At 45.2% G+C, this 26,547-nt stretch overlaps 1 protein-coding gene across 1 annotated transcript in view; it reads right to left on the reverse strand.

The window, feature by feature from the left end:
* Positions 1-26,547, reverse strand: part of LOC137328216 (GTP-binding protein Rit2-like) — a 276,684-nt gene that overhangs the window by 133,731 nt on the left and 116,406 nt on the right. The window contains exon 4 of the mRNA XM_067994324.1: positions 8,461-8,652. Within this exon, the coding sequence (XP_067850425.1) occupies positions 8,461-8,652 (192 nt within the window). The remainder of the gene's footprint in view (positions 1-8,460; positions 8,653-26,547) is intronic.

The following is a 26,547-nucleotide window of genomic DNA, read 5'->3' on the forward strand; positions in this document are numbered from 1 at the left end:
TCACGCTGTTGCCTGGCAGTCACGCTAAATTAAAAGTACTTCACCTGCTCTCCTAAAAATGATGTCCATGACCTGACAAATACATGCTCAGATGGCACCCTGTGTGATATTACACATTCCCCCTGCGGCTGCTTCAAATGAGCCGATGGCATAAAAGTTGGGAGTCATGCTAACTTTAACAGAGCTGTCTGGGCAGGTGATCTTGGTTGCAGGTCTTCATGCTGAAAGTAGCACAGCTCTCATATATCCTCTTCGGTGAAGCACACTCTTTTCATGCACAACCCCTCACTGAGGTCTTCGTAAGATCTACATGACCTGTAAATTATTTGTGAGAGGAGCTAATCTCTTGTGGAATACATAAGATCTCAAATGCTGCCTGACCCTCCTTTTCTCATTCCTATGCTGCTTCTCCTCCATTAAAATAGTCAACAAGGGAATACCCAATGGGAATCCCATAACTGTAAATCAAAACCCCTTTCTTTGTGAGGGTGGAAAAAAAACAGCAAAAAACTTCGCTCCAAAAGCTCTCCTGTAAGTCCAGCAATTATTTTTCAAAGCTTCTGCAAACTGCAGGCTCTAAAGTAAAGCACTTCTGCCGGTATCAGCTAATGTTGGCAACAGATACATTTCTTTTATATCATCATCAACTACCCTCGGTGCAATGGGAGCCTAAATCACAAGATTTGGACACTTCTATGCCATTGCAGTTTGTTTCCATGTATCATAATAAGCATTGGGTCACGCACTGTCAGAAGGCCCCAGACACGACTGGAAACAGCAATGCAGCTATTACAGTGGAGAAACCCAGCGTAAATGGGGTCCGTCTCAATTTGCAGGCCTCGTTGAGTAAACATGCCATTCTAGTGTCAAAGAAACAATGATAATTAAACAAATTCAGAGCTAGATGAGCTTGGAGGCTTGGGGAGTTGGGATTCATCCATGTGAGCCACCTAAAATATGAGATCTAAAATAATCTAGGATAAAAAGCTTTATAAAGACCCTGAAAATAGCCACCAATCCAGGCGACTACAGGCATTTGAGTTTAATGGAAATACAATTCTAAGCAGGAGGCTGGAGGTGTACCTATATAGCAATACAACAACTTGCGTACTTATATCGCGTACATATAGCGCCTTTAACGTAGTAAAACGTCCCAAGGTGCTTCACAGGAGCATTATCAGACAAAATTTGACACTGAGCCACATAAGGAGAGATTAGGACAGGTGATTAAAAGCTTGATCAAAGAAGTAGGTTTTAAGGAGCGTCTTAAACAAGCAAAGAGAAGTGGAAAGGTTTGAGGAGGTAATTCCAGAGCTTAAGGCCTTGGCAGCTGAAGCCAATGGTGGAATGATGAAAATTGGGGATATTCTAATAAGATATAACCAGCATGGTTTTAGAGGGAGAAGGTTATCCCTGTCTAATTTCCTGGACTTCTTTGAGGATATTATGGCCTGAAAGTCCAAATAAAGTTGAATTCCTTACAGTATACTTTATTTCAACATTCAGAAGGTTTTTCACAAGCTTCTGAAAGAAAGATTTATAATTAAGCTGGAAGCCATGGAAATTTAAGGTTGAGCTGTGAGCCTTCGATACCAAATACAAGATCATCAAATTTATAAGCAATAGTAAAATAGGATGGTCATTAGATGAAATAATGTGCAATAAAAGTATAAAATGAGTGAAATGGAATTAACATAGGAAGAATCAGAAAGGGACTTTGGATCAATATTAAACTTATCACTGTCAATTTAAAAAGGTAATAAACTGTTGAGAAGTATGGCTAGAACAGAGAACTGCAAGTCTACTGGGGCTATGCTGAGGTTGTAAACAATATTTACCCAGAATTTCTGCAGGGTTCTCCCAATCTTCTACTGTAACTTTCGGCCATTTACGCCATTTCTCATCATTCTCCTGCTGGAGAACCCCTGCGGAAAGTCCAGGCAATTGTGCATACTTCTAGTTGCCCCACTACAAAAAGGAGGTGCAAACATTGGAGAGGGTGCAGAGGAGAGCATATAGAATGATACAAATGGAACAATTTTCTAAATGTCCACTATCAGTGCAGAATTGTGCCTGCCAGAAGCCAATGAGGCAAGGTTAAAAAAACTCAATCTGTGCAGCCTGGAGATTAGGTGGTTACAGGGGACCTCCCTCAAGTAGGAAAATATTAACTGGTTTAGATGAGGTGTTTACAGAATATTATTTTAAAGTAAGGCAGATTGATAGTATCAGAAGCCATAAGTATAAACAAATCAAAAGTAAATTTAAATCAGGTATCAGAAAGAACTTCTTCACACAGAGGATGATACACTAATCAAAATGTAGTTAGATGCTAGGCTGAGAGAGCCAGGGTACTATAGGGGTGAAGTTTAATGGATAGAATGATCTTTTGTTGTCCTTGAGTTTCCTTATATTTTTATCAGACACTCTGTTGGAGTATCGGGGGTGGAGAAAGAGAGATAGATGATATGGGGGGAAGAGAGAGCTGTAATATGTTGAGGGGATAGAGAAAGAACTCATTGAGAAGGGTACACTGTGTTAGGAGGAAGAGAGAAGGAGAAAAACTTGATTGTAAGGTGGGGGACAGTAGCAACTTACATTGCTGGGAGCAGTGTCACCCTGGCTCAGTGGTAGACTTCTCACCTGAGTCAGAAGGTTGTGGGTTCAAGTCCCACTTCAGCGACTTGAGTACATAATCTAGGTTGACGTTCCAGTGCAGTACTGAGGGAATGCTGCACTCTTGGAGGTGCCGTCTTTTGGATGAGATATTAAATCGAGGCTTCGTTTGTCCTCTCAGATGGATGTAAAAGATCCCATGCTACTATTTCAAAGAAGAGCAGGGGAATTCTCCCCTGTGTCATGGCTAACATTTATCCCACACTAAAAGAAATTATCTAGTCATTATCATGTTGCTGTTTGTGGGACCTTGCTGTGCGCAAATTGGTTGTCGCGTTTTCTACATTACAACAGTGACTGCATTTCAAAAGTACTTCATTGGCTGTAAAGGATCTCGCTGTCTGAATTGCTGATATATGCTATTGTTGCATGTAGCTCTGGACCACAATTGTAAAATTGACCTCTATATGTGATGCAACATATGCTTAGAAAAAATGCAACTATAGAATCGAAATGTTAAAAAAAACCTTTATATTATGACTGAAAAGCAGTAAAGGATTTTGTGTGTAAAAGTTTGCCAGGTGGAAAACAGACTGGGATGTTTGACTTCTGATCACAGCCTTAACTGATTGAACTTATTCTCACTTTGACAAGACAATATGCAGCCACATCCATTGCTGCTTAATTAAAGCACTTTATAGAGCACAGCACATTTGCAGAGTGATGCACGGTTATTTTATGCCCCATGAAATACAAAATGATTATTATCATTTGGTTAATTAATTCTGATTATTACTCAATTACTGCTTAATTAATTTGACTTCAAATTTTTGACCCTTTCTACATTCCCAACTTTCATTATGGGGGTAAATTTCCTCTGGGCTTCTCCCATTGCCCCACCATAACTTTGATGTAAAGCCTGTTCACGCGTGTAAGTGGAGTTTCCGCCAAAGTTACAGCGGCAGAGCGGCAGAACCCCAGAGGAAATTCACCCCTATGACTTCAGACTCAGCCACTGGCACAAGCCAAGAAGACAACACAATACACATCAGTGCTTGTAGTGAAAACAACTAAATGACTGGCGGAATCATATGAAAAGCAATGACTGAAATATTAAAGTAATTCACTGGAGTTGTCAGTAAAATTTATATACAAATAATGTTCCACAGCATATATATATATGCATACACAATATAAGGATTTGTTTTGTCATGAATCTCTGTTAAAATTATTACTTGTATGAAGCAAATAATTGTGGACATTTTGAAACAGATTTCATAACACATAGAGCCACAAACACAAAGCTATTTTCATTATTTCTGAAATAGAATAGAAAATTGGATTTTATTGTTAATTTAAATCTAAAATTCTTAAGTGATTCTTAACAATTAAGTGAAGTATAATATTATGTCAAATGTCTCATATGCTGGACATTATTATCTAGAATACAATGGGCATCATTTTAGCACCCGCTATCGGCTGCGTTCCTGGCGGGGGGGCCCCAAAAATCGGGAAATCCCGGAGCGGGACCGGAGCCCGCCTCGAACCCGCGCACTTCTGGGTTCCCCACTGACGCGCTGGCGTGTGCGCGCAGCCCCCGCTGGTGGGAATCCCGCAGGCAATTAAAGCCAGCAGGGTTCCACTTGACAGTATTTATTTTGCTTGTTCAGGTCATTAACTGACCTGATTAAGGGATTATGTGAGGAGGGGTGGGATTTTAAAGCAAACTGGGACTGTTTCCCACACTGGGGGAAACACTCCCAGTCCAAATGGACCTGTTGCAGCTGTCAGCCTGTGGCAGCTGCAAAGGTCCATTTGACAGGTGGCGGGGGGAGACCCTCACTCATTGCAGGAGGCCACTCTGTCACTTGGGACAAAGTTTGGCCTCCACCACCCTCCTCCTGACAATCAAAGTCACCAACTTGCACACTTACCCCGGGGACCAGAGACATGTACCTACCTTGCGGACCCCCTCAGATGTACATCTTCCGGATGGGGGCCGCCGTAGCTGCAGTCATGACCTCCTCGGAGGGTGAACAGCATCACCAGCCTCAGCAGCCTCGCCATCCACGCCGTCCACCTCTGACACGTGAAGCTCCACAACAGAGCGCTGTGACACATCCACCTGTATAGCAGGAGGGAGGGCTACCGCAGAGAGAGATGTGTCGCAGAAGCCACTACCCTCGCCACAGGGTCCACAGACCGAGGCTCAGCCTCCTGGACCTCTCTGAGCAGCAGTGCACACGGAGGCTCAGAGTCACTCGACATGTAGTCGTGGACATCTGCAGCCTCCTTCATGCCAAGCTGCTCCCGGCTGGCCCGAGTACCATCTTCTTACCTGTCGCTGTCAAAGTCACCACTGCCCTCAACAACTTCTCCTCCGCATCCTTCCAGGGTGCAACCGGGGACATCGCCGACGTCTCTCAGTCGTCTGCACAAAAGAGCCCTGCAAATACACCTACACCCTCTCTGCAGTGACACAATGGGTGTCATCAGTTGTGGGTCTTCATAGTGATCCTCAGGAAAGGGCATTATTGCACAAACCAGACAAGATTCGCGGAGACATGGCAGTAGTGGTGCCAATATAATATGTAATGTGAGTTGCTCGGAAATTAAATATAAGTAACAACCATGGCAAACCCTCAAACACCATTGCGCATCCCCTTCATGCTCACGACACGTTTGCCTTACGCTGCCTACTGCACATATGTGATGCATGCCCTGTGGCTGCAGCACAGGTAGTGGCAGGTTGAGTGAGGCTGACCGTGAAAGAGATGCACGAGAGGGTGAGTATGAGATAGAGCCATGAGATTGTATGAGGATTGGGTTGAGTGGTAGTGGCGGGATGAGTACTGGCGAGGTGAGTAGGTGCAGGTAAGATGAGGATGAGGTTTGAGTGGGTATGAGGGGTGATGTGACAGAGTAGTGTTGGCAGTGCAGGAGGAGATGTGGGGTAGGGGCGGTGATGTGGCAGATGGAGTGTAGGGGAAAGACTACGTGTACTCACTTCGGCTGACCTACTGAGGTCATTGGAGCGCCTCCTGCATTGTATGCAGGAAGGCGATATGTTGGTGGTGCAGGTGACCTCCTCTGCCACCTCGAGCCAGGCCTTCCTGGTGGCAGAGGCAGGCCGCTTCCTCCCGCCCGCCGGGGGGAAGATCTCTGTCCTCCCCCTCCTCCTCACCCCGTGTATTGATACCTGGAGTGAGGCATCATTAAACTGGGAGCAGCCTTCCCCCTGGGCTGCTCCATGCTGTAATTTTTTCTATTTTTTGTAGCATCTGTCAGGGAGGACTGCCCCTTTAAATAGAGCTCCTCCAGCTAACAGATCTTACTGCGCATGCGCAGCCCGCCCGACGCGCAGATCAGCAGTGGGCAACCCAGAGGACCAGGTAAGTGGATCCAATTGGGCTACGATTGCGCGGGGAGCTGACTGATTTCGCCGGGCGCGTTACCCACGCGCCCGATAGCCCCCCCCGCCGAGAACCCGCAGCCCTGGTAACATCAGGCCCAATAATCCTGCTTCTTAATTACTTCTGGAGGATAACTGTTTGGGATGATCATTTGTGTAGATTCAGACTTCAAATTCATGGTAGACTTTGGAATGACAAAGCTGCATACCCAGCTTATGAGAACATCCTTATTGTACCATTGCAACATTTCTATGACTGACACAAGCTATGCTTAAGGAGAAAAGACATACTTGCTCTCGAGGCAGTACAAAGAAGGTTCACTCGGTTAATCCCGGGGTTAAGGGGGCGGACATATGAGGAGAGGTTGAGTAGATTGGGACTCTACTCATTGGAGTTCAGAAGAATGAGAGGCGATCTTATTGAAACATATAAGATTGTAAAGGGGCTTGATCGGGTGGATGCGGTAAGGATGTTCCCAAGGATGGGTGAAACTAGAACTAGGGGGAATAATCTTAGAATAAGGGGCTGCTCTTTCAAAACTGAGATGAGGAGAAACTTCTTCACTCAGAGGGTAGTAGGTCTGTGGAATTTGCTGCCCCAGGAAGCTGTGGAAGCCACATCATTAAATAAATTTAAAACAGAAATCGACAGTTTCCTAGAAGTAAAGGGAATTAGGGGTTACGGGGAACGGGCAGGAAATTGGACATGAATTTAGATTTGAGCTTAGGATCAGATCAGCCATGATCTTATTGAATGGCCGAGCAGGCTCGAGGGGCCGATTGGCCTATTCCTGCTCCTATTTCTTATGTTCTTATGTTCTCTGACTGACATTCCAAATTGTGGACACTTTAATGCTATAGATCAATTTCATTGAGAATTGAGTTGAGATCACACAAACGTAACTTGGTAACCCTCTAAATGGGATGGCTACAAAATAGCTGAAATCGATCTATATTCAGAAAGCAGCTGGTTTCAAAAGTATCATCAACATACAAACATCTTACTCTGTCCTGGAACTACAATTACACTTTGCCTCTATGCACTTCAATGCCAGTGATCTCCAATGCTACCTCCCAGTTCCATTTCCCGGTTAACGGCATTGTCTCATATAAATCTCATTGTCAGTATAACTACACATCCGGAGACTATCTTTAGTATCAAGTGACTTGCTGCATCCCACAACTCATTGTAGTCTAAAGCAAACAAATTAAAATACAGAGCAGTTCTAGCTATTTTCTTTCCTTTGTCGGATATAGCGGGATTACCACTATTATGACCCGTGTCCTTGGCTAGTCCATTCCAGCCACCTCCAAATTCTGCTTAGGTGGCCGAGCTCTAGTTCCACAAGGATTGTCAGTTCATTGGAGTCTAATCACTCAGAGAGGCCAGGTCAAAAAGTCAGGGAGCTTTCTCTGTTGTAAATCCCAAGGACATGTGTTCTACTGTTTCAGTAGATAGGAGGAACCTGTAGCAAATCATCCTATGGATCAGAAGATGACACAGACACCTACCATGCCATCATTGTATCACCTACACTTTTGGCCTGACAAAGAAGTGCCGAGGTGTCAGGTGTCTGTCCTTGATTTTGCGAGAGAGTTTGACTGGTTTCCTTGTTTTCGAGCGTTACAGGGTCTATTCCCAGCTTGTTCTACTTTAATTTTGTGTTTACGGTCAGTTGGTTAAATGGGACCTCCTACTGCATTTTGGCTGTATTGTGTTCCTGGGGGAGAACTCTGAATTGGCAACTAGGCCATGTGTGCATGGTCCCAGTCTGCTTGGCCCAGAGTCTATAGAGACAGTTTATTTAGTGCATCTTCCAACATCAAATCCTAGTCCCTGTCACTTTGCATTGCTTATCAATCAGGTTTTGGTTGGTGTAGCACTCTAAATGGGTAGGATGGGCTGGTGGCTCTTTATAGATCTAAAGATTCCATTATACACGCATGTTGTAGGTCTCTCCAATTGTGGAAATGAGGAAATAAATATCCTGGCCTGAAATCCCACAATCCAATTTAAGAGGGCAGATGTGCGATGGGCCGAGGCTTCTGTATGTTGCTGATTTTAACTTCATTTTAACTTCATCATTGCATTACAGTTGTTGGTTAACAGTGATGATTATATTTTGCGAGATATGGAAAGTTATTGAAAGCTTCAAGAGGCAGAAACTAGGTGAAGAAAAAAAATATTTTCCTGACAGATTGGGTGATTTCTTAGTTGATATAAATTAAAGATATTTGTTAACCCGGATTATATCAATAATATAACTCATCCTTTTAATGAGAGAGCCAATACTCCAACATTCCAGTCTGATAGACACGTAAGCTCTTTTGTGGTTTTTCAAATGAAATAAACCATAAGCCTCAAATCTATAGTGAATTACCATTGATCCTGTCATCGCAAACAGTATTATTACTAAGAAGAGCTTCCTTACCTGTCTATACTCTTCCAAGTCTGTTTTGTTTCCAACCAAAACTACTGGGATATCGTACGTGTGCCGAACATGATAAATGAGTTCCTTGAACTCTGCAGCTTCCTGGAATGATCGGCGGTCAGTGATAGAATAACAGATTATAAAACCCTCTCCACCTCGCATGTATTGGTCCCTCATGGCTGTGAATTCTACCTGAAGATAAATATCAAATATAGAAGAAAAAAATTATTGATAACATTTCAGACCTACAACAACAACAACAACAACAACAACATGCATATGTATAGTGCCTTTAATGTAGTAAAACCTCTCAAGGCGCTTCATAACAGCGATTATCAAATAAAATTTGACCCTGAGCCATATAAGGAGATATTAGGACCAGGTGACCAAAAGCTTGATCAAAGAAATACGTTTTAAAGAGCGTTTTAAAGGAGGAAAGAGAGGTAGAGAGGCAGAGAGGTAGAGAGGCAGAGAGGTTTAGGGAGGGAATTCCAGAGCTTAGGGCCTAGGCAGTTGAAGGCACGGCCACCAATGGTGGAGCGATTAAAATTGGGAATGTGCAAGGGGCCAGAATTGGAGGAACGTAGAGATCTCGGAGGGTTGTAGGGCTGGAGGAGGTTATAGAGATAGGGAGGGGCACGGCCATGAAGGGATTTGAAAACATGAATGAGAATATTAAAATTGATACGTTGCCAGACTGGGAGCCGATATAGGTCAGTGAGCATGTGGGTGGTGGGTGAATAAGACTTGGTTCGACTTAGAATAATGGCAGCAGAGTTTAGGCTGAGCTCAAGTTTATGGAGGGTGGAAAATGGGAGGCCAGCCAGGAGAGCATTGGAGTAGTCAAGTCTAGAGATATCAAAGCCATGGATGAGGGTTTCAGCAGCAGAGGGGCTAAGGCAGGGGCGGAGACAGGCAATGTTACAGAGGTGGAAGTAGGCGGTCTTGGTGATGGAGCGGATATGTGGTCGGAAGCTCACCTCGGGGTCAATTTGGACACCAAGGTGTGAATTGTCTGGTTCAGCCTCAGACACTGGCCAGGCAGAGGGATGGAGTGGCTAGGGAAGGGAGTCTATGATGGGGACCAAAGACAATGGCTTCAGTCTTCCTCATTTCTGTTCTCTGCTCATCTAGTACTGGATGTCAGACAAGCAGCGTGACAAATCAAAGAGAGTGGAGGAGTCAAGAGAGGTGGATCTGGGTGCTGTCAGCGTACATGTGGAACCTGACGTGTTTTTGGATGGTGTTGCCGAGGGGCAGCATGTAGATGAGAAATAGGAGGGGAACTCCAGAGGCAACCGTGCAGGAGCGGGAAGAGAAGCCACTGCAGATGATTCTCTGGCTATAGCTGGATAGATAAGAATGGAATCAGATGAGGGCAGTCCGACCCACCTGGATGAAGGAGGAGAGGAGTTGGAGGAGGGTGGTGTGGTCACCGTGTCAAAGGCTGCAGACAGGTCGAGAAGGATGAGGAGGGATAGTTTACCATGGTCACAGTCACATAGGATGTCGTTTGTGACTTTGATAAGGGCCATTTCAGTGCTGTTTCAGGGGCAGAAACCTGATTGGAGGAATTCAAACAAGGAGTTGCGAGAAAGATGGGCAAGGATTTGGGAGGCGACAACACGTTGAAGGACTTTGGAGATGAAAGGGAGGTTGGACATGGGGCGGTAGTTTGCAAGAACTGAGGGGCAAAGGGTGGGTTTTTTGAGGAAGGGGATGATGATGGCAGATTTGAAGGGGAGGAGGGACAGTACCTGAGGAGAGGGAACCATTAACAATATCAGTTAACATGGGACCCAGGAAGGGAAGTTGGGTGGTCAGCAGTTTGATGGGAATAGGGTCGTGGGAGCAGAAGGTGGGTCTCATGGACAAGATGAGCTTGGAGAGGGCATGAGGGGAGATAGGAGAGAAACTAGAGAAAGTTGCGAATTCAGGGCTAGGGCAGAGGGGAACCTTGGGGGAAGTGTGGCTTGATTGGCATGGGGAAGGAAGGGAAGCAGCAGAGGCAGCTGAACAGATAGTCTCAATCTTAGAGGCAAAGAGGTCCATGAGCTCCTCACACTTGTTGTTGGAGGGTGAGGGTGGAGGAGGCAGGAGAGAGAGGTTTAAGAAACGATTTATAGTGAAGAGAAGCCGGGTGTTATCTTTGTATTCCAGGATTATCATGGAATAATGAACAGTTTTGGCAGTGGAGAACAGGACTCAATAGTGCTTTATGTGGTCCGGCCAGATCTGGCGATGAATGTCTAAACCAGTTCTCTGCCATAAATGGATGGCAAGATCGAGGAGGTGGCTGTGAATATGAGTAGGGGAGTTTATGTAGAGGGAGAGATTAAGGGAGGATAGGAGGATAATACAGGTGTAGGAAATTAACAACAAGCATCAGACTCTCTTGTGCAATGTGAGATGTTAACTTTCTCATGCACTTTCAAAAGTAAAAGATCAGCATCCTGCTAGAATCATATTATTAGAAGTGATCTGATGAACTGGATTAGATATTGTAGAACAGAGCCATACAGAGTACAAAGATTGCAGGTTGATCCCTGATCTATGCTGGGTTAGCTGATCTCAGCTAGGTGGTGGTAAGGGTGCTACAAGTGGTCTCACTGTTTTTTGGTTAATGAGGGGAAAATCTGCCAGCATTTACACTTGAACGCTGTCCAGTGACCTCTACTGAACAGTGTGTATAGGGTTGGACTCACCTGTGATGTCCCCACTCACTGTTGAGACTCAACCCTCAAAATTATGCTACTGCACGCCTTGGGCAGACGCTTGCTCAATGGGAGCTGATTGAAAATCAGACATGGATATCAGTGCATCTGATATATGAAGCTCCTGATTTGCTGGCATTAAAATCAATGGCTGAAAAATCTGCAGCATCATGAATCGGGCAAGCTAACTCTGTGACTGATTTTCTAATCTGCACTCCTGTTGAGTAAGGCTCTGCCCAAGCAGTGGAATCACATAATTTTGATTGGATTCTCACAATTTTGGGGGCGTTAGTGTCTAGGTTTGCACATGAAGAATTGCCTTGTGGCGAGGAACCATAAGGTGGGTGGCACCTTGGAATTGTACCAAGCACTAAGGACAGGAGGGAAGAAAATTGGCAAAGAGGAACGAAAATAAATGACCAGATGCACCCTTCTTTTGATTTTTAAAAAATAATATTGCTTATGATCTTTCTTAATACATTCCAGCAATTTTTAACCTTTATGGCACTGTTAACGAGATAACTCTGGGAACTTGGATTATTTGGCATTGTACAAAAAAACTTCATCAGTTTGAAATTATGACTTGCACAACATTAACAGGTCAAACTTTAATAACCCAGCACTTGATTGGCTGTAAAGATTTTTTAATGCTGATTTTCATCCAGTGTTCACATTTCTTGGAAGTGGGTCCTGATCAGGAATGGGGTCAGGCCCATTGACACACAGGAAAAAGTAAGATTACATTTTTAAATGGAGAAATAATGTAAAGTAAGACTTAAAATAAATAATATAAGGGAAAAGTTCAAGGTTAAATTACTGAAAATAAAACAAAGAAACAGACTAGGAAAAGTGGAGACGATAGGACGAAAGGAAAAAGAGGAGAAAAACTAAAGTTTTTATTTATATTAAGTTTTTAAAAATATAAAAAAAGGTGATCTTATTGAAACATATAAGATCCTGAGGGGACTAGAAGGGGTAGATGCTGAGAGAATGTTTCCCCTTGTGGGAGAGACTAGAACTAGGGGCCACAGTTTAAAAATAAGGGGTCTCCCATTTAAGACGGAGATGAGAAGTTTTTTCTCTCAGAGGGTCGAGAGTCTGTGGAACTCCCTTCCCCAGAGAGTGGTGGAGGCAGGGTCATTGAATATTTTTAACGGTGAGTTAGATAGATTCCTGATTAACAAGGGAGTTAAAGCTAATAGTGGGTAGATGAGAAAGTAGGGTTGAGGTCACAATCAGATCAGCCATGAACTTATCAAATGGCAGAGCAGGCTCGAGGGGCCGAATGGCCTACTCCTGCTCTTAATTCGTATGTTCATATATATACCTTTAATAGTATGAAATCTAGATTACAGTAACAAGCTTACTTCTGATATCTGAGTAGCATTATCTCTGAAAATATAGCAGATGTCCCATAGTGATGGTCACAGTGTGTCGAAGTGATGTTGGGCGCTAAATTGGGCCGTGTAGCATCCATTATTTCGGCGCTACACGGCCTCTCCGACATCCAAGATGGTGTCTTGGCTGCATACGTACATTTCCATGACATGCACCAGATGCCATCTTGTTATAGGAGTTAGCGCAGGCACAGATAACGAACGTTGGAAGCATGTAAAGTAGGGGGAAAATGGCCGCAATCAGTGTGCAACGCTGATTTAAAGTGATAGACACCATTTTGGGACTTAACGCTCAACTCAACGCACAGTCTTAACCATGACCATCTGAACGTGTCTTAGAGTGCCTGGAGGAGCCCCACCAGAGCTATTTAAAGGGACCATACAGAATTTACAGGTTAGTGGCTGGATTATTGCTTCTGGCTGCCGAGACATTTGTAACTGTTTTTGGAGGTCTCCTATACTTGAATACGAGTACAAGGGGACATAACCTAACATTTAGAGCCAGGACATGCAGGCGTGAAGTTAGGAAATGCTTCTACACGTAAAGGTGGGAGAAGTTTGGAACGTTCTTCTGCAAACGGCAGTTGGTGCTAGCTCACTTGTGAATGTTAAACCTGAGATTGATAGATTTCTGTGAACCAAGGGTAATAAGGGATATGGGGCTATGGCAGGTATATGGAGTTAGGTCACAGGTCCAGCATGATCTCAATGAATGGCAGAACAGGTTCGAGGGGCTAAATGCCACGGCCACTTGCTGCCTCCTGATACGCGCCACCTTATCCTGCAAGAAGGCGGGACGTGTGTCTGGGTGATGGATCTGTCATGGTTGAATAGCTGCCAGTGTGTGTGGCCTGTCAGTTATGGATGGGCGGCTTGCAACAGTGGTAATGTATAAGGGTGAGAGGAAGCATCTGATTGGAAGAGTTGAATACTGATGGAAAGAGCTTGTTGGTATATGGATGATATAGTGTGTGGAGCATTGGATGCGGCTAGTGGTGCAATTGGTAGGAGAAGCCACTTGTCCTCAATCACCTTGAGCACTCATGTCAAAGCATTGAACTTCTTCCTGCACTGCATCCATGTTTGTGATGCTATGCACCTGACATTGATTTTGTCCCCCGCTGCCTCACACTGCCTTTTGGATATATGTCTGGAGGGCCTCTTGCATCCACCCCTCCCCACCACCCCCCACCCCCCCGCCGCCCTCTGTGGATATAGGATGTCCCTCCTCCTGTCCACCTCTTGCACCAAGGCCTCTAGTGCACCAGCAGAGAACCTTGGTGCATGCACTCTCGCAGGCCTGGTACCAACTCAGATCGGCAGATTGGTGAGGTCTGGCGTGCAGATTGGAGGATGTGGGATTTAGTAGTGCACAACCTTTATTCAATGTTTTAACCTAACTCATCAGTGTGTAAACATAGGGATGCAACCCGCATCTGTCTTTTACATGTGCGATGTCTGATCTCTGTTCAAACTCCCGCAGGCAGTAGACTGTTATTTTCATCAAATAACAGGGACCAGTTACTTTTAAGAGATTTCTAAGAAACATCCTCCCTTTAAGAGAGTGGGCTCCCCCTGTTGGTGGAAAGTGCAAATTGCATTGATTCCACGTGCAAGGCCCGGAATGGAACGCTGATTGCAGGTGATGACTCAGGCCGGCCGAAACTCGTGTCCTGCCCGCACAGGGGTCATTGGGTGCGGGGTAATAGTGCATCACATTACCTACACCCAAAAATGGACCTTATCCATTTTTTTTCCCCCTGTTATTTCATAAGAGGGGTATTTATGCCTTATAAGGATGAGAATCAAGGCTGCTGATTTACTGTGCCTGACTAAATCAAATTCCATTTTTACTAAATGGTATTACATGATTTTTACTGGAGTTTTGGGGATTGAATTCCATCCATTATTCTGTTTAACCCAAAAATGAGTGACCTTGATTTTATATTTATATTACTTTTTACAGAACTTTATTAATATCATAGAGTCATAGAGTCATAGAGTTATACAGCACGGATAGAGGCCCTTCGGCCCATCGTGTCCGCGCCGGCCATCAGCCCTGTCTACTCTAATCCCATATTCCAGCATTTGGTCCGTAGCCTTGTATGCTATGGCATTTCAAGTGCTCATCCAAATGCTTCTTGAATGTTGTGAGGGTTCCTGCCTCCACAACCCTTTCAGGCAGTGAGTTCCAGACTCCAACCACCCTCTGGGTGAAAAAGTTCTTTCTCAAATCCCCTCTAAACCTCCCGCCTTTTACCTTGAATCTATGTCCCCTTGTTATAGAACCCTCAACGAAGGGAAAAAGCTCCTTAGTATCCATCCTATCTGTGCCCCTCATAATTTTGTACACCTCAATCATGTCCCCCCTCAGCCTCCTCTGCTCCAAGGAAAACAAACCCAATCTTCCCAGTCTCTCTTCATAGCTGAAGCGCTCCAGCCCTGGTAACATCCTGGTGAATCTCCTCTGCACCCTCTCCAAAGCGATCACATCCTTCCTGTAGTGTGGCGACCAGAACTGCACACAGTACTCCAGCTGTGGCCTAACCAGTGTTTTATACAGCTCCATCATAACCTCCTTGCTCTTATATTCTATGCCTCGGCTAATAAAGGCAAGTATCCCATATGCCTTCTTTACCACCTTATCTACCTGTTCCGCCGCCTTCAGGGATCTGTGAACTTGCACACCAAGATCCCTCTGACCCTCTGTCTTGCCTAGGGTCCTCCCATTCATTGTGTATTCCCTTGCCTTGTTAGTCCCTCCAAAGTGCATCACCTCGCACTTTTCCGGGTTAAATTCCATTTGCCACTGTTCTGCCCATCTGACCAACCCATCTATATCGTCCTGCAGACTGAGGCTATCCTCCTCGCTATTTACCACCCTACCAATTTTTGTATCATCAGCGAACTTACTGATCATACCTTTTACATTCATATCCAAGTCGTTAATGTAGACCACAAACAGCAAGGGACCCAGCACCGATCCCTGTGGTACCCCACTGGCCACTGGCTTCCAGTCACAAAAACAACCTTCGACCATCACCCTCTGCCTTCTGCCACTAAGCCAGTTTTGTATCCAAAGTGCCAAGGCACCCTGGATTCCATGGGCTCGTACCTTCTTGACCAGTCTCCTGTGGGGGACTTTATCGAAGGCCTTACTGAAATCCATGTATACCACATCCACTGCGTTACCCTCATCCACACGCCTAGTCACCCCCTCAAAAAATTCAATCAAATTAGTCAGACATGATCTTCCCTTGACAAAGCCATGTTGACTATCCCTGATTAATCCTTGCTTCTCCAAGTGGAGACTAATTTTGTCCTTCAGAATTTTTTCCAATAATTTTCCTACCACTGATGTTAGGCTCACTGGCCTGTAGTTCCCCGGTTTTTCCCTACTCCCCTTCTTGAATAATGGTACTACATTAGCAGTTCTCCAGTCCTCTGGCACATCCCCTGTGGCCAGAGAGGTTCTGAATATATGTGTTAGAGCCCCCGCAATCTCCTCCTTTGCCTCACACAGTAGCCTGGGATACATTTCGTCCGGGCCTGGGGATTTATCCATTTTTAGGCCTGCTAAAACCGCCAATACCTCCTCCCGCTCGATGTTAATATGTTCGAGTATATCACAGTCCCCCTGCCGTATTTCTATGTCTACATCGTCCTTCTCCATAGTGAAAACAGATGCAAAAAATTCATTTAGAACCCCTCCTACATCTGCCGGCTCCACACACAGATTGCCATTTTTGTCCCTAATGGGCCCTATTTTTTCCCTAGTCATCCTCTTACCCTTAATATACTTATAAAACATCTTAGGATTTTCCTTTATTTTGCTCGCCAGTGTTATTTCATGGCCCCTCCTTGATCTCCTAATTTCTTTTTTAAGTATCCCCCTGCACTTTTTGTACTCCTCTAGGGCTTCCTCCGTCTTTAGCCTTTTGTATCTGCCAAAAGCCCTCCTTTTTTTCCTAATCCATTCTCGTATATCCCCTGACATCCAAGGTTCCCTGGAGTTCTTGGAACCACCCTTGACCTTTACGGGAACATGTTGCCATTGTATGGTCTCAATCTCCCTTCTGAAAGACTCCCATTGCTCCGATGCGGATTTTCCTACAAGCAGCTGATCCCAGTCCATTTTGGCCAGATCCTGCCTTATCCTATTAAAATCGGCCTTCCCCCAATTTAGAACCTTTATTTCCAGCCCCTCCCTGTCCTTTTCCATGACCACCTTAAATCTCACCGAATTATGGTCACTCTCACCAAAGTGCTCACCTACTAGCACTTCTTCCACTTGGCCGGCCACATTCCCTAGAATTAGGTCCAGTACCGCCCCCTCTCTTGTAGGACTTTCTACATGCTGGCTCAAAAAGCTCTCCTGGATGCACGTTAAGAATTTTGTACCCTCTAAGCCTTTTACACTCTGAGTATCCCAGTTAATATTGGGGAAGTTGAAATCCCCCACTATTATTACCCTATTATTTGCACAATTTTCTGAGATTTGCCTACATATCTGTTCCTCTATCTCCCCCTGACTGTTTGGGGGCCTATAGTACACTCCCATCAAAGTGCTTGCCCCCTTTTTGTTTTTAAGCTCCACCCATATGGCCTCATTAGAGGAACCTGCTAATATATCATCCCTCCTTATGGCAGTAATTGATTCTTTAATTAATATTGCGACCCCCCCCTCCTCTTATACCTCCCCCTCTGTCTCGCCTGAAGATTCTGTACCCCGGAATATTGAGCTGCCAGTCTTGCCCCTCCCTCAACCATGTCTCTGTGACAGCAACAATATCATACTCCCATGTGTTTATCAACACCTTCAGTTCATCCACCTTATTCGCAAGACTCCTTGCATTAAAATAGATGCCATCCAGCCTTGCCCTTACATATTTGCCCTGTCTTCCAAGCTGACTTGTTTTTTTCTCTATATTTGGCTGCACATCACCCCCTATTGTAGCTCCACTCTGTATCCCATCCCCCTGCCAAGTTAGTTTAAACCCCACCCAACAGTGCTAGCAAACCTCCCCACGAGGATATTTGTCCCGCTCTGGTTCAGGTGCAACCCGTCCGACTTGTACAAGTCCCACCTTCCCCAGAAGCAGGCCCAGTGATCCAGGAAACTGAAACCCTCCCTCCTGCACCAACTCTTTAGCCACGCAGTGCGTGTCTGAAAGAGGACTGTGATTTAACTCAATTTTGATGGCTTTCAGATGCGCCAACACTTTTTTATAATCCACAGGAAATCATTCAAATTATAACTAAAGTAGTTTTAGTAGTATATTTAAAGGAGTATGTGCAAGCTTCCAATGCCTGTCTCCCCTTCAACAAGTGATGGATCTATGCATTAAAACACCACATATATAATAACAGCTGCTAAGTTATGAGATCAAAACTTATTGTTAATGCCATTTATTTTTCAAATAAAGTGTCAGCAGCTGTAAAAAAAGTTGCTTTTTCTCATTATTAGTCCTTTGTGGATTGGATTCAAAGCTGCATATTCTTAAATATGGACTGAAGGCATCAAGTGACAAATTTAAAAGTAAGAATTGTTTCAGAAGATCTTGAAGAGAAGTCATTGTCTCACTGTGAAGCATCTGCCTCTCTGCCATGTCCACATTTGTGTTTTCATTGGCATTGCTGGCCTCCAAATGTGAACCATGTAAACCCTATTTGGGCATATTTTAATTAATTCACCATTATAATTTGATAAAGGTTCCAGTTTTAGGATGTGCAGGCATCCATAGCAGATTCTCGAACAGAAGTCATCATTGTCTCTGTTGGCTCAGCCTTGATGAGCTCCTACACATAGGTTAACAGTTCAGTCTTTCTGGTGAATTTGTAGATGGATTATTTTTGATTGGGTTCCACAGCTCTGGGTAACAGAGTTACATTCTTTACCAAACTTAACTTCATTGTCAAGTCCTTGACCTCAACCTTCATTCCCAATATCTTCACATTGAAATAATTCATCACATTATATAGAACATCCCTCTCTATTCTGGGTAGAATGAGGTGCTTAGGAGAATATAACAGTAGAGGAGTGATTTTTCTCTGCCTATAGTAAATGGGCGGAGGGGTGGGTGGGGCATGTGCGCGGCATCTGCTTGGAGGAGTCAGCATGAGACCTGTACAATTATTGGGTCGGCTATCATTATCATACAGTCGGTGAGCTTCCAGCGCAAAATATGCTCCCAATAGGCAGCTCGCCGATTCTGAAGCAGGAAATCGGGCAGTGTGGCCACTTCTCAAGGGCATGCAGCATAAGTTTAAAGGGGAGAAAGAAGCAACACCGCGGAGCAGCTGGCAACACGGATGCAGAATCTACAGCAGCGTCTACATAAGCATTCAAAGGAGCCGAGCGGAGGGAGCGTCCGATAAAAGGCGGGATTTCAGAGCGCTGAGAACAGCTGAGAGGAGCCGAGCCGAGCGGAGGGAGCGTCCGATAAAAGGCGGGATTTCAGAGCGCTGAGAACAGCTGAGAGGAGCCGAGCCGAGCGGAGGGAGCGTCCGATAAAAGGCGGGATTTCAGAGCGCTGAGAACAGCTGAGAGGAGCCGAGCCGAGCGGAGGGAGCGTCCGATAAAAGGCGGGATTTCAGAGCGCTGAGAACAGCTGAGAGGAGCCGAGCCGAGCGGAGGGAGCGTCCGATAAAAGGCGGGATTTCAGAGCGCTGAGAACAGCTGAGAGGAGCCGAGCGGAGCTGCGACCGAGTTCGAAGTGACGTCAGGAATCAGATCGGGACGCGACACAGGGGAGGCACCTGATTGGTGAGTAGGTTCAGGTGAGTATTTCTCCTTATCTACAGTAACTGAAGTAAAAGGAAAGGGAAGGTCTGCAGGTCTTATAGGAAGTAGCGTTTATTTTTTAGTGAATCAAGGTCCCTAGTGTAGTTAACATTCTCTAAATTGAGAACAATTTAAAGGAGTAAACTCCTTAAAGGGAGTGGTAAGTAGTTTTTCTTTCCTTTTTTTTTCTCTTGACACTGTAGTTGTTCTTAAGCTAATTTAAGGGTTAAGTCATGGCAGGAGATCCCAGCGCCGTGTCATGTTCCTCTTGTGGGATGTGGGAATTCAGGGATCCTTCCTGTATCCCTGATTCCTTCACCTGCGGGAAGTGTGTCCAGCTGCAGCTATTGTTTGACCGCTTGACGGCTCTGGAGCTGCGGATGGACTCACTTTGGAGCATCCGCGATGCTGAGAAAGTCGTGGATAGCACGTTCAGTGAGTTGGTCACACCGCAGATAAAAATTACTGAGGGAGATAGTGAATGGGTGACCAACAGACAGAGGAAGAGTAGGAAGGCAGTGCAGGGGTCCCCTGCGGTCATCTCCCTCCAAAACAGGTATACCGTTTTGGATACTGTTGGCGGAGATGGCTCACCAGGGGAAGGTGGCAGTGGCCAGGTTCATGGCACCGTGGCTGGCTCTGCTGCACAGGAGGGCAGGAAAAAGAGTGGCAGAGCTATAGTGATAGGGGACTCGATTGTAAGGGGAATAGACAGGCGTTTCTGCGGACGCAACCGAGACTCCAGGATGGTATGTTGCCTCCCTGGTGCAAGGGTCAAGGATGTCTCGGAGCGGCTGCAGGACATTCTGGAGGGGGAGGGTGAACAGCCAGTTGTCGTGGTGCATATAGGCACCAACGATATAGGTAAAAAACAGGATGAGGTCCTACAAGCTGAATTTAGGGAGTTAGGAGTTAAACTAAAGAGTAGGACCTCAAAGGTAGTAATCTCAGGATTGCTACCAGTGCCACGGGCTAGTCAGAGTAGGAATGACAGGATAGCTAAGATGAATACGTGGCTTGAGAGATGGTGCAAGAGGGAGGGATTCAAATTCCTGGGCCATTGGAACCGGTTCTGGGGGAGGTGGGACCAGTACAAATTGGACGGTCTGCATCTGGGCAGGACTGGAACCAATGTCCTAGGGGGAGTGTTTGCTAGTGCTGTTGGGGAGGGTTTAAACTAATGTGGCAGGGGGATGGGAACCGATGCAGGAAGTCAGTGGGAAATAAAGTGGTGACAGAAACAAAAGGCAGTAAGGGAGAGTGTACAGAACATGACCGGACAGATGGTCTGAGAAAGCAGGGCAAAGACCAAGGGAAGACTAGATTAAACTGCATTTATTTCATTGCAAGAAGTCTGATGGGCAAGGCAGATGAACTCAGGGCATGGATGGGTACATGGGACTGGGATGTTATAGCTATTACTGAAACATGGCTAAGGGAGGGGCAGGACTGGCAGCTCAATGTTCCAGGGTACAGATGCTATAGGAAAGATAGAGCAGGAGGTAAGAGAGGAGGGGGAGTTGCGTTCTTGATTAGGGAGAACATCACGGCAGTAGTGAGAGGGGATATATCCGAGGGTTCGCCCACTGAGTCCATATGGGTAGAACTGAAAAATAAGAAGGGAGAGATCACTTTGATAGGATTGTACTACAGACCCCCAAATAGTCAACGGGAAATTGAGGAGCAAATATGTAAGGAGATTACAGACAGCTGCAAGAAAAATAGGGTGGTAATAGTAGGGGACTTTAACTTTCCCAACATTGACTGGGACAGCCATAGCATTAGGGGCTTGGATGGAGAGAAATTTGTTGAGTGTATTCAGGAGGAATTTCTCATTCAGTATGTGGATGGCCCGACTAGAGAGGGGGCAAAACTTGACCTCCTCTTGGGAAATAAGGAAGGGCAGGTGACAGAAGTGTTAGTGAGGGATCACTTTGGGACCAGTGATCATAATTCCATTAGTTTTAAGATAGCTATGGAGAAGGATAGGTCTGGCCCAAAAGTTAAAATTCTAAATTGGGGAAAGGCCAATTTTGATGGTATTAGACAGGAACTTTCAGAAGTTGATTGGGAGAGTCTGTTGGCAGGCAAAGGGACGTCTGGTAAGTGGGAGGCTTTCAAAAGTGTGTTAACCAGGGTTCAGTGTAAGCACATTCCTTATAAAGTGAAGGGCAAGGCTGGTAGAAGTAGGGAACCTTGGATGACTCGGGAGATTGAGGCACTAGTCAAAAATAAGAAGGAGGCATATGACATGCATAGGCAGCTGGGATCAAGTGGATCCCTTGAAGAGTATAGAGATTGCCGGAGTAGAGTTAAGAGAGAAATCAGGAGGGCAAAAAGGGGATATGAGATTGCTTTGGCAGATCAGGCAAAGGTGAATCCAAAGAGCTTCTACAAATACATAAAGGGCAAAAGGGTAACAAGGGAGAGAGTAGGGCCTCTTAAGGATCAACAAGGTCATCTATGTGCGGAACCACAAGAGATGGGTGAGATCCTGAATGAATATTTCACATCGGTATTTACGGTTGAGAAAGGCATGGATGTTAGGGAACTTGGGGAAATAAATAGTGATGTCTTGAGGAGTGTACATATTACAGAGAGGGAGGTGCTGGAAGTCTTAACGCGCATCAAGGTAGATAAATCTCCGGGACCTGATGAAATGTATCCCAGGACGTTATGGGAGGTTAGGGAGGAAATTGCGGGTCCCCTAGCAGAGATATTTGAATCATCCACCGCTACAGGTGAGGTGCCTGAAGATTGGAGGGTAGCAAATGTTGTGCCTTTGTTTAAGAAGGGCGGCAGGGAAAAGCCTGGGAACTACAGACCAGTGAGCCTGACATCTGTAGTGGGTAAGTTGTTAGAGGGTATTCTGAGGGACAGAATCTACAGGCATTTGGAGAGGCAGGGACTAATTAGGAACAGTCAGCATGGTTTTGTGAGAGGAAAATCATGTCTCACGAATTTGATTGAGTTTTTTGAAGGGGTAACCAAGAAGATAGATGAGGGCTGTGCAGTAGACGTGGTCTACATGGACTTCAGCAAAGCATTTGACAAGGTACCGCATGGTAGGTTGTTACATAAGGTTAAATCTCATGGGATCCAAGGTGAGGTAGCCAATTGGATACAAAATTGGCTTGACGACAGAAGACAGAGGGTGGTTGTCGAGGGTTGTTTTTCAAACTGGATGCCTGTGTCCAGCGGTGTGCCTCAGGGATCGGTGCTGGGTCCGCTGTTATTTGTTATTTATATTAATGATTTGGATGAGAATTTAGGAGGCATGGTTAGTAAGTTTGCAGATGACACCAAGATTGGTGGCATTGTGGACAGTGAAGAAGGTTATCTAGGATTGCAACGGGATCTTGATAAATTGGGCCAGTGGGCCGATGAATGGCAGATGGAGTTTAATTTAGATAAATGTGAGGTGATGCATTTTGGTAGATCGAATCGGGCCAGGACCTACTCCGTTAATGGTAGGGCGTTGGGGAGAGTTATAGAACAAAGAGATCTCGGAGTACAGATTCATAGCTCCTTGAAAGTGGAGTCACAGGTGGATAGGGTGGTGAAGAAGGCATTCAGCATGCTTGGTTTCATTGGTCAGAACATTGAATGCAGGAGTTGGGATGTCTTGTTGAAGTTGTACAGGGCATTGGTGAGGCCACACTTGGAGTACTGTTTACAGTTCTGGTCACCCTATTATAGAAAGGATATTATTAAACTAGAAAGAGTGCAGAAAAGATTTACTAGGATGCTACCGGGACTTGATGGTTTGACTTACAGGGAGAGGTTAGACAGACTGGGACTTTATTCCCTGGAGAGTAGGAGGTTAAGGGGTGATCTTATAGAAGTCTATAAAATAATGAGGGGCATAGATAAGGTCGATAGTCAAAATCTTTTCCCAAAGGTAGGGGAGTCTATAACGAGGGGGCACAGATTTAAGGTGAGAGGGGAGAGATACAAAAGGATCCAGAGGGGCAATTTTTTCACTCAAAGGGTGGTGAGTGTCTGGAACGAGCTGCCAGAGGCAGTAGTAGAGGCGGGTACAATTTTGTCTTTTAAAAAGCATTTGGACAGTTACATGGGGAAGATGGGTATCGAGGGATATGGGCCAAGTGCAGGCAATTGGGACTAGCTTAGTGGTATAAACTGGGCGACATGGACATGTTGGGCCGAAGGGCCTGTTTCCATGTTGTAACTTCTATGATTCTATGATTCTATGATTCTATGAAAACCATTAAGGTGGAAAACCCACAAGTAATTGATAGAAAAATATCTCCCAAAGCTTTATCCAGCTTTACACGACAGCAGCTGCAGATTCCTTTAAGTATCATTCCAAATGAGTGTGCGTTTGTTATTCCAACGGCTGTTTGGTCCTTAGACCTGGACAACATCCAGGCTTGGGCTCATAAGTGGCAAGTAACATTCGTGCCAGACAAGTGCCAGGTAATGACCATCTCCAACAAGAGAGAGTCTAACCACCTCTCCTTGACATTCAACAGCATTACCATCACCGAATCCCCCACCATCAACATCCTGGGGGTCACCATTGACCAGAAACTTAACTGGACCATATAAATACTGAGGCTACAAGAGCAGGTCAGAGGCTGGGTATTCTGTAGTGAGTGACTCACCTCCTGACTCCCCAAAGCCTTTCCACCATCTACAAGGCACAAGTCAGGAGTGTGATGGAATACTCTCCACTTGCCTGGATGAGTGCAGCTCCAACAACACTCAAGAAGCTCGACACCATCCAGGACAAAGCAACCCATTTGATTGGCACCCCATCCACCACCCTAAACATTCACTCCCTTCACCACCGGCGCAGTGGCTGCAGTGTGTACCATCCACAGGATGCATTGCAGCAACTCGCCAAGGCTTCTTCGACAGCACCTCCCAAACCCGCGACCTCTACCACCTAGAAGGACAAAAGCAGCAGGCACATGGGAACAACATCACCTGCACGTTCCCCTCCAAGTCACACACCATCCCGGCTTGGAAATATATCGCCGTTTCTTCATCGTGGCTGGGTCAAAATCCTGGAACTCCCTTCCTAACAGCACTGTGGGAGATCCGTCACCATACGAACTGCAGCGGTTCAAGAAGGCAGCTCACCACCACCGTCTCAAGGGCAATTAGGGATGGGCAATAAATGCCGGCCTTGCCAGCGACGCCCACATCCCATGAACGAATAAAAAAAAAGTAATGTGGAAAAAAGTTGCACTCTTATTAAAAATATTTCACTTTGCAAAATCTTTCAGTTTAGTCAGGCTGTTATTCAGGTGTTTTACAGAACATAAAAATTCCAATGGCTACACCCTCTTTCTCTCTCTAAAGCTTCACTGAGCTGAACACTCCAGCATCTCCTGCAAATTCTTCTTTACCCCTTCTTTACTCTGGAATAGCACTATACCTCAACACTTATACAGCAACCCCTTCTCTTGAGGATGAAGATGTGAACTGTGAATGTGGTTTGTTACTTCTTGGCATTCAATAAGGTGCCACACAAGAAGTTGTTACACAAGATTAGGGCTCATGGGATTGGGGGTCATATATTAGCGTGGATTGAGGATTGGATGGTTAACGGACAAAAAACAGAGCAGGAATAAACAGATCATTTTCGGGTTCACAGGTTGTAACTATTGGGGTGCCTCAAGGATCAGTGCTTGGGCCTCAGCTGTTTACAATCTATATCAATGACTTAGATGAGGCGACCGAGTGTAATGTATCCAAGTTTGCTGACGATGCAAAGCTAGGTGGGAAAGTAAGCTGTAAGAAGGAGGCGAAGAGGCTGTAAAGGGATGTAGACAGGGTAAGTGAGTGGGCGAGAAGGTGACAGGTGGAGTATAACTTGGGGAAATGTGAAATTATCCACTTTGGTAACAAGAATAGAAAAGCAGACTACTTTTTAAAATTGTAAACAATTTTACAACACCAAGTTATAGTCCAACAATTTTATTTTAAAATTCACAAGCTTTCGGAGGCTTCTTCCTTCCTCAGGTGAATTTCAAGAAATCCTCGAACCTCTCGCATTTATAAATCACAGAACAATACCTGGTGATTACAAATAGTCTTTTCAACTGCCCGTTGCCAAGGCAACCAAAGTGTTCAGACAGATAGGTGTTACCTACAGGGCCACCGAATATACAAACGGCCAGAACAAAAAAAACAGAGAGAGAGGCAGAAACATAGAAACATCCGGAAGGAAAAGACAGCAATTGACCCGTTATATTAAAAAGTTAACTTTTGTTCGCTGGTGGGGTTACGTGTAGCGTGACATGAACCCAAGATCCTGGTTGAGGCCGTCCTCATGGGTGCGGAACTTGGCTATCAATTTCTGCTCGACGATTTTGCTTTGTCGTGTGTCTCGAAGGCCGCCTTGGAGTACGCTTACCCGAAGGTCGGTGGCTGAATGTCCTTGACTGTTGAAGTGTTCCCCGAATGGGAGGGAACCCTCCTGTCTGGCGATTGTTGCGCGGTGTCCGTTCATCCGTTGTCGCAGACTACGTTGTTACAGACTATCTGTAATCACCAGGTATTGTTCTGTGATTTATAAATGCGAGAGGTTCGAGGATTTCTTGACATTCACCTGAGGAAGGAGGAAGCCTCCGAAAGCTTGTGCATTTTAAAATAAAATTGTTGGACTATAACTTGGTGTTGTAAAATTGTTTACAATTGTCAACCCCAGTCCATCACCGGCATCTCCACATCATGGCTACTTTTTAAAAGGTGAGAGACTAAGAAATATTGGTAGTCAGAGGGATTTGGGTGTCCTTGTACACGAATCACAGAAAGTTAACATGCAGGTACAGCAAGCAGTTAGGAAGGCAAATGGTATGTTAGCCTTTAATGAAAGGGGGTTGGAGTATAAGAGTAAGGAGGTCTTGCTGCAATTATATAGAGCTCTGGTGAGGCCACAGCTGGAGTACTGTGTACAGTTTTGGTCTCCTTACCTAAGGAAGGATATACTTGCCTTAGAGGGGGTGCAACGAAGGTTCACTAGAATGATCCCTAGGATAACAGGGTTTTCCTGTTAGGAGAGATTAAGTAAAATGGGCTTATATTCTCTGGAGTTTAAAAGAATGAGAGGTGATCTCATTGAAATGTATAAAATTCTTAGTGGGCTTGACAGGGTAGTTGCTGAGAGGCTGTTTTCCCTGGCTGGAGAGTCTAGAACTAGGGGTCATAGTCTCAAGAT

Source organism: Heptranchias perlo, chromosome 1 (assembly GCF_035084215.1).
Source record: "Heptranchias perlo isolate sHepPer1 chromosome 1, sHepPer1.hap1, whole genome shotgun sequence".
Lineage (NCBI taxonomy): Eukaryota > Metazoa > Chordata > Chondrichthyes > Hexanchiformes > Hexanchidae > Heptranchias > Heptranchias perlo.